A 12,268-nucleotide genomic window follows, 5' to 3' on the forward strand; every position below is an offset into this window, starting at 1 on the left:
TCGTTCCAATGGAGTTCAGGTCAGTGCATATTCGTGACGATTGAGGTGTTTTGTAAAATATTACAAAATTATGTTTAAATTTAGGGGAAACATTCTAAAATTTGAGAGGTAAATATTTGCTTACATAATTGATATGTAAGCATATACAGTATAAATGAGGGGCCCATGCATGTGTTTTGCCCCGAGGCCCTCTAGTGGGTTATTCCGGCCCTGCGAATGTAAACTAAAGTAGTTAGATCTGACAGACACTATGGGATCACATGCTCACTATACAAATATAAAAGTTGGGAGCTTATCTAATTTCCTGCTACATACGCCCGAATTTCCTCTTAAAACCCCATGTGGTGAATGGCAAATAGGAAGGTAAATTGTTCTTGTAATTTTCCCAGGGACGTTGACTGGTTTTGCGGACTTTATTTCCTCATTCAGCATACGTTGCGTAATTTGCATTTGGCGAACACGGATGATGGTGTCAATGTGAGATCACCTCTTACTGTAATCCCAGCATGTGACTCCGCGCTTGTCGCCTGCTGGTTGTTTGCTGTGTCAAGACAGACAAGGAAAAACCCCAAACTTCCTTGTATCGACTCACAACTCAAAGAGACGCTGCTGGCCGCCACACCAGCCGCGACGGACTCAAACACAAAACCCGAGCGTGAAGACGCATTTTAAACTTGAATGCACAGGTAGGTTATTTGCTCTAACTTGAGTTGATTTTGCTGTAGAAACTGAAAAATGAGAAACCGCCGATCGAAGTATCGCTATCATTTAATTCATTGAGGCAGAGACTTTCCCGATCCTTTCGCTTCCTCTCTCACTTTCCTTTTTTGTGCAATATTAAACGGTTAAAGGTAAATTTGTAGTCAATGGTGCGTGTTAAATGGTTTTTAAAAGCACCCTGGTGAAGAGGTTGTGCGAGATCTAAGCCACGGTACATTGTTTCAGCATGTTGGTAGAGAAATGCTATGTAGGCTGAAGTTCACGAGCAGTAAAACGCCAGTCATCTTTCAGTTCAAGTTTTAGCCTCTCAAATGTGAGTATTCTTTAAAATATAAACACAATTCCTCGATTTTGAACTGCTGGTCATCTCAAACTACATAAAACTGTCATTAAAGACGATTGTCTACCATTTTGTTGACACAAGTTCACCTAATTAAGTTAAATAAATAAAAAAGGATGAGTACCATAGACAGTAGAGAACAGAATAGAATGTCTTTATTGTCACTGCATTGAGAGCAATACAACAAAATGTAAAAACAGCCCTCCTCTCCAATATTAACTAATACTAATGTGATCACGAGAGTCATTGAGCTATGGCTATAAAAAATAATGTCATTTAGGGCGAAATTTATTGTGTGTTCACCACAAAAATGCTTCAGCGATTCAAAAACACAATTAAATATAATTAATTGACGTTAAAGTTCACGAAAAGGAGGCGAATACGTCACATTAGGAGCCAGAACAGAAGCTTAGAAACGACTTTTTGTATTTAAAATAATGACCAAAACAAATGATTAATTGTTAATTCGTCACAGTGGCAAGTTTAACTCTATAACATACTTTGACACTATTGCATCAAAGACGGATTGGACTTGGATTTAGTTCTTATACTGTAAATTAAGCTACCAGAACGTGAGTTTATGCAGTTTATACACTGTTGGCATATTAAAGCGTAACGATGTATGAATGTAACACTCCAGTACTTTACCTTGTCAGAAAGTATTTCTAAGTTATGGTACTTTTTTTGCTTAAAAGCAACTAACCTTAAGGAAAAAAAGAAAGAATAAGTCATCCACTAACACTTAAAATTTATTTTCCAAACAGGTGTGAACTGAGTGGGCTGCACACACCGGCTGAAAAGAGATGAATTGTGATGTTAGTCTCTTCCCAGCTGTTCAGCCATGGAGTAGAACCGCAACCACCGCGACCCCTCTGACCCTCAAACACCCCGACACCTCTACATGGGTCTTCTCCTCGCCGCTCCCAGTTCACGACTCCTTCCGTCCCCCCTGTGAGAAAATGCACCCCGGCGAGTCCGACCCATCCCCGGACCCCCAGCTCTTGGAAGCCCAGCTGGACTTTTTCCACAAGCTGGGCTACTCCACGGCTCAGGTCCTGGCCGTTCAGCAGAAGTTCGGCCCCAGCATAGACACCGACAAAGTGCTCGGGGAGCTGGTCCGGATCGGGGCCAGTCGTGAAGCTAAGCAGGCCCCGGTGACCACCATGTCCGTGCTGGTGCCCAGAGGGGACACTGAGGCCGTGAGCCCCACCCTGGTGGTGCCTGTTACCAGCACGTCTCCTCCGAGCAAAGAGGAGAACAGCGAGGACGAAGACGCCTTGAGACCCATCGTTATAGATGGCAGCAACGTGGCCATGAGGTGAGTGGATTTATCAGCATCTGTTTGTTTATTTATTTATTTATTTATTTATTTCCTTCAAAATCCACTCAACCTTCTTAATGTGGGCACATTTTTGGAGCTCGGTTATAATATTTGACAACCAAGTAATAGTTTTTCCGGCACAAATGTCAAAACACTAGATGTTTCTATGGAGATCATTCATAATTCGTTATCATTCATTTAGATCGTTTGCAGCCTTTGCTTTGTCATACATGACGGTAATCTTGATATTTCTGGGTTTCTTCTGACTAAGTAAAAAAAAAATAGGACTTCTTTTCTAGTTTACTGATCAAATGTACTGCAAGTTCTGTTGGTTACTCTCCCTGGTTAAAAAGAAAGTCCTGTGGTTATTTTTGTCACAGTGATCTGTCCCACCACATCTGAAAAGTACCTTCAAAAGTGTGGCTTTGAGGTCACAACACGTAAAAATAAATCCACATCGAGGAACACATTGATTCTTTCTTTAGCTATGGATAAATGTCAAAAATATTCAGGCTATATAGTCGGACAGTCTTCAGTAAAAAAGGGGGGGCTATTGACGGCAGCACGTGTCGATTTCTGTTTGTTCAGTTTGGTTACTGTAGAGGGGATGAAATATTTTTAATTTTTTTTAAAGATGTTTTTTCTTTTTTTGTGGCGTCGGTGCAGCCTTATAACGTTTGCCTGGTGGCAGCATCTGAAAGCAGCTACTAATATTTTTTGAAATATTTTTAGCTTCCCTACGAGCATGCTAGCTAGCTGCTACACGAGGCTGAAAGTCAACATAGCTGGCTCTAGCACGCTAATATACTAATATTTGATATTGCACTGTACTTAATGACTTAACAAAATTAAATGTGACTCAGATGCTATGGTCATTATTTTACCTGTACAGCTGTGAGGTCAGTTTGATGTGGGTTTTAGCAGTTTGTTGTGGTTTTAGCTGTAATCTTGCTAGTTTGCCAACTGTTCTAGACAGATTCACAAATATTTAATATACATTTAAAGGAGTATGAAACAAATAATAATACAAGATTTTGCAATAAAACAAAACTGACAAACTCCACTAGTTATTAATAGTTTTTTTCCGGTGACATTTGTTTGCCTTAGAACATAGCTATAGTTTTGTCCAGTTGTCCAGAACAATGTGATCTGTCCAGTTTTTTCTCAATGATAGGAGCATTATTTAAGAGACTTGCAGGAACCGTTGTTATCAGGACATCTTTTCATCTCTCACACCCATCTACGCACGCTTCAGTAATTTTAAATGGAGTCTAACTGCGGATTTACTCAAACTTTACATTCCTTAACTGGAAACTAAAGGTAAAGTAAAGGGAAGTAAAAGACAAATAAAGGACATGCAAATACAGTTTGAGAAACTGAAGAAACTTACATCAGACAGAAAACAAGTGCAAGGATAAGGCGGAGTAAACACACCCCTGTGTTGTTTGACTTTCAGGCATGCAGGTTCAGGCATGTTGTAAACTAACTTCTTGAGTATGCAAATCCCAGTACCTAAAGAGTTTGCATTTTCGTTTCCTTAAACACCATCAATCTTTGTTTCAGTTTAAAACAAGCCGGACAGCATGACCCCACACCTACTTATGTCTTCTTTCCTTGCTCTTCAACTTGTCTTAAGCTTGAACTTGACTGACACTGTGGGTCTTAAATAAATAAACAGAGGTAATGTGTCATGGCAGTAGATTTGTAAATATGCCTCCGGCTAGACACTTGTTTGAAATTGTGGCTCGACCACAATATGCTTAAATTTTAGATAAATGCCTTGTATTTTATTATATGACTCTTCTTTTGCCCCAACAAAATGAAATCCACTCAGATGTGAATGTTTTATATACACGGTTGTATGAATCTAGCAATATAATTCTTTATTATTTTGTAGTGTTGTGTTTGAGTCACACTGTATGAAAAGAGGAACGACGTAACAGGTCCTTAAAAATGAATCCAAAATGTTGAGGAATTGGGATCGAGGTCTGGACAAGGTGAGGGCTATTGGTGAGTGCACAACCAATTAATGGGGACGAAGCGGTAGGTCTGCAGCTTGTTAGCTTGACAAACAGTTGTTATCCAAACATGTTTTTCTTTGAAATGAGAGCAGTTTGTGACACTTAGTTGCGGAGGTGGGCTGCGTGAAGTTCAAGGTGCATGTTGACCTCTATAAACAGAAATCTGGAGCAAAGATTTCTGTACCGGATGCTTTCTTGTTTACATTTTTGAAGTCCTACATGTGGCGTAGTGACCAATCAGGTTTGAGGCAGGTTCGGTTTCATGCAGATAGAAAATGTGTGTGAAGATTGCATCTGTGAAGCTCATTCTTTAAACTGTTGTAGATGTCGTCTCCCAACTCTGACTTCATAGCTTCATGTCACAAGCAGTCAGTCAGGCTGTAAACAAATTGGTCTTGACTCTGATCACCTCTGATTTACGAGTCACTAGAGGTAGCCGCTGGGTTTCCAGATTGTTCAAGAAGACACCACCAGCCCAAGATGGAGCCGCCCATTTTCGTGACGTTTTCTCTTCTCTTTTGTACTGGGGCAGGGAGTGGTGACACGTCGTCCATCTTTACGAATGGTCCATGGTGTGCATCAAAAACCTAGTGTGTAGTTAAATTAATCAAATGAAAGGAGAAAGGTGTAAATTATGTTGGCGATAAAAAAATTGTTTCTCTTCGCAGCCTCATTAAAGTTTGGTATCCACGACTAAATCATCAGGCTCAACCTGTTTGAGACAAAGGGGTTTGTTCTGTTGTGTCACATTTTAAATAGCAAATGAAGTGCATGGTGTTCAGATGAGAGCTGTAAAACAAGTGCCAACGCAAACACCATCTGGCGACGATTGAGGCATCACCCCACTCGTTAGTGTGTCAATGTTTCCCAGTGTTATTCATTTCTCCTCATTTCCATTTCTTCATTCAGTCACGGGAACAAGGAAGTTTTCTCTTGTCTGGGGATCCAGTTGGCCGTGAACTTCTTCCTGGACAGAGGCCACAGTGAAATCACTGTGTTTGTCCCCTCGTGGAGGAAGGAGCAGCCCAGGCCAGATGTTCCTATCACAGGTACAAAGATGAGAGTTCATGTTTATTGTAGTGTTTGCTACTTCCTTCTTTACCTGGAAATGTGGATCCCACAACACTGCCCGTATGGTTAACTGAGACCAAGGCGTAGTTTCATGGCATGCATGATTTGCATTGGTTATAATGTGCAAATGTATTTGCATGTCTGACATTTCAGACGAAATAAGTTTTTATTTTATATCATTAATCTTTTTTTTTTGGCCATAAAATATGTTTACTGGCAAGTTTTTAAAGGTATTTATCTAGATACAGAATCAGACATTACAAATAAATAAAATGTTTTATTTTGAATTAATTTTTTTTTTTTTTTTTTTTTTTTTTTTTTTTAGAAAGATGCAAATGCTGATTTACAGTGTGAGCTTGTCAGATGGGGAAATACACAGCAGCTTTTTTTTTTTTTTTTTTTTCCAGATTCTAAGTGAAGATCAGTATCAGTAGCTTATGTAGCTACAACTCAAAACATAAAAGTGCGGGGGTTTCCATTGGTTTGTGCCGGCAAGACACTGTCATTTTAACATCGGTGGCCTACATTTGGTGGCAGATGCTGCTGCGTCTTGCCTTTATGTAGATGAACAGGCCACTCATGCTGACAAAGTGCATGCCAGGATGCGCTTTTAAGTTCCTGCGTTAATATTTAACCAGGTTAAATCTGTCGGCTGGGAAAGGCCCAAATTTAAATGCGACTGCGGCTTCCCGAAAAGTTTGACGTGATATGCTAATATTTGTGCGTGATGTACTTGAGGTAACATAAAGCACATAATCAATATTTTCATAGCGCAAGTGTTTCAAATGACGATGTGAAACCAGTGTGTGAAAGCGGTTGCGCATAGTGACAAACTTTAAAGAGTCATCATCGACCATCGGCGTCTTTGCAGAGTTTTGTGGGGAGTTTCTGTCTACAATGAAAAATAACCAACTGGTAAAATATCTGCCCAACTCAGTTCTTTATTTGAAAGGGACAATGCAGATAATTCAACATTTTAAGAATGTGAATGCGCCTTGGTAAGCTGAAGGGCTCATTTTCATCAACAGTCCCTTTGTCAGGTGTTTATGGCATTTTAGAATCACTAAAAACAACAAAAATACAGTATATACACTAATACCATACCATGAATTAGAGACAAACGAACACAGTGGATAACTTGGTGGATATCAGTGGTTGCACAGACTAGGTCACTACACTGGTGTGCCGCGACGCCTCTGAGAAGGCAGGTGAGCAGCGGTTCATTGAGTTTGTGGAAATACTTGAGTTATGATGAAGTTCATTCTTGACATGCAGAATATGCAAGTCAGACCTGAAATAGAACAAAAGTATTACTCTAACGCACCCTCGTCCAAAAAGGCATCCGCTAAAGCTAGCGGAGGAACAGATCTACCCTTAGCTGCAGTACATGCAGAAGTTTGCTGACTTCACTATCCCGTTTTAAAAAAACGCATTAAACGCTGCTGAGTTGCAGCCTGTTTTTCTACAGGCTATACATATCTGCAGCTCACAGTATGTAGCACATGAGCTGTATGTATCCAGGTCAAGAATATAGGTCTCATTGTTGCAAAGCATTACTTTCTGTTGACCTGTTGGGAGTCCTGACTCATGCAAACCCTAGTGGCTATAGAGACAGACATTTCTCTCGATAGGTGGAGGAAACCACAAAAGAGGGCAAATTGCAAAAGCTCCATTCACAAGTTCATCAGAAAAAAATATTGCACATGACAAATAATGTGTTTGCTAAAAGGTTGACCTTATAAGCCTTGAGTACAGCTCTGATTGTGTTACTGTGTATGTTACTGAATAATGAATTATGTGACTTTACGTTTGATTTGCAGATCAGCACATTTTGCGCGACCTGGAGAAGAGGAAGATTCTGGTGTTCACGCCATCTCGGCGCGTCGCGGGCAAACGGGTGGTCTGTAACGACGATTGCTTCATTGTCAAGCACGGCTTCGAATCCGACGGCATCATCGTGTCCAACGACATGTACCGAGACCTTCAGGCGGAGAAGCCAGAGTGGAAACGCTTCATCGAGGAGAGGCTGCTCATGTACTCCTTCGTTAATAACAAGTGAGGAATGCCTTCCCGATGGGCAGAAGGAACAGGCGTGAAGTTTTAAAGTCCTGTTTTTATACTAATGTTGGAATTATTGCAGGTTTATGCCTCCCGATGATCCTCTGGGACGCCACGGGCCGACCTTGGAGAACTTCCTGCGGAGGTTTCCAAAGACTCAGAAAAAACAGCAATGCCCTTACGGTGAGAGAACGTCTAGCAGCCCAGGTTGGGATGGATTTCATTGGGGTTATTGTTGTTATCGTGTCTTTGGTGATCCCCTGACTTTACTTCTACATGGTATAGTATTGGAAAAATCCAATACTTTTATTTGATAATGTTTAGCTTTTTAGTGCTAATTAGCAAATGTTTCTGTCCTAATGAGACAAAGTCAAAGTAGAGCCTCACGGAGCTGTTAGCATTAATGTAGTCACGACATGCTAACAGCTGTCATGCTAGGTATAGTATGTGTACATTGATAGGAAAACATCCGGTCTTTTTTACACAAAATTTAACTTAAATATGATTTTGCTTTTCAAGAGTTTCCTAACATGACAGTTTAAAGGTAAATATTAGCTCGTGATTATCATGTGTGTACATCAATCAGGAAGTACTGCAGTGCTGGACTCACTGATCAGACAGGAAGTACAGTTTGAAAGTATTTAGCATTGCTAAAATTTAGTTTTTTTTTTCTTCAGGGAAAAAATGTACCTATGGGATCAAATGTAAGTTCCTCCATCCCGAACGGGCCAAACAGTCCAATCGTTTGGTTGCTGACGAGCTTCGGGAGAACGCCAAGCTCCCTGCCACAGCTCAGAAACAAGCCTCGGCTCACTCCACCCCAGCGCCCGGGCTGAGCCTCTTGTTGGTGGAGGACATGGCGAAGAAGCTGTCTCTAGGACACGAGAGCGGCCTCTGGAAGAAAGACCATAAAAACGATCACGTGTCCCAGATAAAAACGGGTCACCGCTCCAGCAAGAGAGCCTCGTCCAGGAAGGAGAAGACGAGTCAACACTCGGCGTCTGACCATGACTTAGTGCGGCACGGTGGCTCCCAGGAGCAGCTGGACTCTGGTTTAGGCTCCATAGACAGTCAGCCAGTTGAGGCTCCTTGGAGTCAGTGTGATCACCAGTATGTGGGGCCATATGGGAGCAGCCAGCGTACACACAGCGTAAGGCAGCAGTACTGCCCTCCTGGAAGTGCACCATGCAGCTGCTGCTCCCATGGCCTTCCCTCTCAGGGAACAGCTTTCCAGCCTCACAGCATTGGGCAAGTGAGCAGCCACAGCGCTGATATGATGCCTCGCGGCGGCTCGCCTCACTACCCCAGCTACTGCGCATACCCCATCAGCATGCATGTGTACAGTCACCCAACAGATTTCCACCGTCGCCGCCACCACCACCAGCAGCAGCAGCAGCAGCAGCAGCAGTACTGGTCCGATCCGTTGGGCGCTCCTCCTCCGGCGGTCCACGGCCTGCCGAGGGAGCGCTGGGATCCTCTTCCAGTCTCGCAGCCGAACCCCAGCCGGGAGGAGAGAGAAGTCGTGCGGAAGAAGCTTCTCGCCATCTTCAGTGCCAACTTGGTGGACACGGCCATGGACATGTTTCCTCAGATAATGGATCCGCAGATGCTGGTGGCTGAGATCCTCATGTTACAAAGTCAGAACCGGTCGCTGAGATGAGACGAGCCCAGTCTGAACCCTAGTCTTGTAGTGAAGAGACTAAAGATAAACATGAGTTAGTGTAGTTATGTATTGTGGTATCCACCCTCCTATTATCTGTATTTAAATGCCTCTGCGTTGCCTCAGTAAGCTGTTAAGAGGCATATACGGTTGATACAAATTGTATCTTTATTTATAAAATGTAAAAAGAAATGTGGGTTTTAATGCCTTTGAATGGGAATATTGTCCCCTTTATTTGGTACACCGTTAAATTTAGTTCATTATAACTTTTATTATGCCAAGATGTAGATGCGACACATCTACCAATGTTATTTAATGTGCACCAAAAACCTCATGAGCTTTTTACTGACCTGCATTGGATCATAAAGGTGTACCTAATGAAATGGCCCCTTGTGTTGTGTGTGTGAGATGAATTATGAATGTAACAATGTCTCTTTGTGTCATATTGGCACGGTTTATGCCTTCACTGTCAGCTAATTCAGTCAATCCAACCCTCCAGTAAAAGTGTCTTGATGAAAAACAGTTCTCACTGACAGTTCCATTTGAAGCTTCAAACCGGACGTATAAAGCTTCGTATTTGTGGTTTTTGTGTGTTTGGGTGCTGAGCTGTTGACATACCCCTGTCACTGTTTGACATCAGGTCCAAAAAAAAAAAAAAAAAAGTTAAATTCATAATTCATTCAATGCTTCAGGGCTAGTTTGACGAATGAGACACATTTTGTCAACACAACACAAATCATGTCAAATGTTGGATTGGATTCTTAGAAGTGATCGAAACACAGTGTGTGTTTAAGACTTGACTGCACAAGTTAATGCTTCCTTTCACACGTATTTACGTGTTCAGTCATTCAATGTCACAGCTGAAGCCACAATATGCAGTTGCCTCAGAAACCTCACTTTTTGCACCTTACATCTGAGTAAAAGTACTCTTTATTCAGTACTTGGTTAACACTTCTTTGACAGTCGGTGCAGTTTTACATCTTTTTATTTATTTATTCTTTTTTTTTTTGTTGTTTATTTTTTTTTATGAAGATCCCATTGAGACTTCAAGGGAGTCCATGGCCAAGATAGGCAGCAGCAAATACAACAGCCAGTTACAGACAGAAGACAAACAAAGGATTACATTCACACGCAGATTATAAAAGTGTGTATTGTGGAGTTGGCCTCAAGTACTCTCATTGTGAAATAAACACAGTTATTCTCTAGTCATTCTTGGATCACTTGAGGCAGTTCCCACTTTGGACGTGTCTTAAAGCTGCTGTTTTCAGGTCTCTCCACAGATATTTTATGGCGCTTTAGTGTGGTCTTAGGTTGAACCACTCAAAATTACAACTCTGTCTGTGCAGCTGAAAGGGTTCTCTTTCACATTCACATACAGCATGATGCTACCACCACCATGCCTCACTGTAGAGATGGTATTTGCAAGTGATGAACAGTGGCTGATCTTTTGCAGATGAAATGCTCCAATATCTATCCATGTAGTTCTGTTTTTGTCTCATCAGAAACATCAGATAAGATTGTTTTCATGTTTCCAGTTTTTGTAACGTGGCCTGTGAAACACCAAACTCTCGTCCTGTGTCTCGCTGCTCTACTGTAAAAGCGTGATTGGACAAGATTGATTGATAAAAATGGTTTCATGCCCTTTTACCTGATCTATGCAACACTGCAGTCATACCGCGGAGATGGAAATAAGGTCGAGGGACTGTTGGGTTCCTGATCTTTCATGGTCTTGTTCATACCTCTCTGAACTATGTCCACTGTATCATTTTGCCACAGATGAAAAAATGTAATCTGCAGCACATAATAGAAAAAAATAAAGCTTGCAAACAGTGAGCATTTGTCTTTTGTGTTATTGCTGCAACAGATGATTTTCCTGACTCTCCATTTATCTCTCTCGCAATGCAAAAAAAAAAAAAAAAAAACTGTTATGAATGGATAAAAAGCAAAATATTCATGTAAAATATTCTGCTATCTGTCTAGTCACCGTATATTCTCCAATGCACGTGCAATGAAAATGGTTAACAGAAGGAATTATGAGCTGAGTTACTTTTATTTAACACATAAAATTGTTAAATACTTTACATCGTATATTGATCATATGTTTATATGAAATAATAGTATAGTGATATCAATAATCGTAATGGAGTAAGAAAGCATTTCCTCCTGAAAACGGTTAAAAAAGCACCTCTTAATTACTGTAGGTAAACATTAGTTATTCCTCCACTATATGCAAATGAGTGCAGGAGTTGCTCCACTGTATGCAAAGCAGGCTTGTTTCTTTTGCATAGAACTGGTAGCTGTGTACTGTGTACTTAACTTATTCTCAGCAAACAACTCTCCGTCTAAAGTTTTCAGAATCAACAGGTTAGCAGCAGTGCAGGTGAAAATCGACATCATCTAGCGTCAAGACTTGCTCTCAAACGCAAAACCACATTATTGCTTGTGCAGCAAAACCAAAGGAGGGAAAAGAAAATCCCCACAGCTAGGCCTCACTGTTATCTCCAAACACCTACGCACCTAAAAAGAAAACTGTTGAGGTTTCTCTCGTTAATTTAGCTAAAATCTGTTTGCAGGTGGATCAGATTATTTTCTTGTTGGTATCAGATGACAAGTTTGTGCAGATGTGAGCGAGGTTTCCATTTGCATCGGCTGTTGGTTTCCTTTCCAAACAGGAAAATAAACTCTTCCATGATTCCTGAGAAGCCGATGCTGAATTTAATGAGAAATGTGGACGTGACATAACAAAGAGCTGCATGAGGGGAAAACAAAAACTGACAGTGGGTCCAAAAAATTGAGTCATTCACGGAAACAGTTTCCAGTGATGTGCCCAAACTGTACTTTCCCTACCTACTGCTATCTGGTACTGGCAGATATTATGAGATAAAAGTCCTGCTCTACTGATAGTATTTGTTAAAGTGGGAAGCAACAGGGAAGAAATACTGAAATACAATAGTTTTGTTAGACTACATTTGTAAAACACCGTAAATGCATCATAAAAGTTTATTTTTAAGTAGTATGCTTCGTTTAGGAAGTTATTTGATTCTAGATTCAATTTTTTTTTCTTTTTATATGAAAAC

General features: G+C 41.0%; 1 protein-coding gene across 1 annotated transcript; it reads left to right on the plus strand.

Moving 5' to 3' along the window:
* The first annotated feature begins 442 nt into the window (after positions 1-442).
* On the plus strand, positions 443-11,024 carry zc3h12ab (zinc finger CCCH-type containing 12Ab). The gene is made up of 6 exons (XM_047604175.1): positions 443-686; positions 1,825-2,378; positions 5,312-5,451; positions 7,294-7,528; positions 7,614-7,714; positions 8,209-11,024. The coding sequence occupies exons 2-6, from the start codon at positions 1,864-1,866 to the stop codon at positions 9,189-9,191; spliced, it is 1,974 nt and encodes a 657-aa protein (XP_047460131.1). The 5' UTR covers positions 443-686; positions 1,825-1,863; the 3' UTR covers positions 9,192-11,024.
* The last annotated feature ends 1,244 nt before the right edge of the window (positions 11,025-12,268 follow it).

This window comes from Mugil cephalus, chromosome 14 (assembly GCF_022458985.1).
Source record: "Mugil cephalus isolate CIBA_MC_2020 chromosome 14, CIBA_Mcephalus_1.1, whole genome shotgun sequence".
NCBI classification, from domain to species: domain Eukaryota; kingdom Metazoa; phylum Chordata; class Actinopteri; order Mugiliformes; family Mugilidae; genus Mugil; species Mugil cephalus.

Coding starts and splice junctions, on each gene's coding strand:
- zc3h12ab (XM_047604175.1), top strand. CDS start 1,864: ATGAATTGTGATGTTAGTCTCTTCCCAGCTGTTCAGCCATGGAGTAGA. Junction 2,379..5,311: donor GGCAGCAACGTGGCCATGAG/GTGAGTGGATTT, acceptor TTCTTCATTCAG/TCACGGGAACAAGGAAGTTT. Junction 7,529..7,613: donor TACTCCTTCGTTAATAACAA/GTGAGGAATGCC, acceptor GAATTATTGCAG/GTTTATGCCTCCCGATGATC.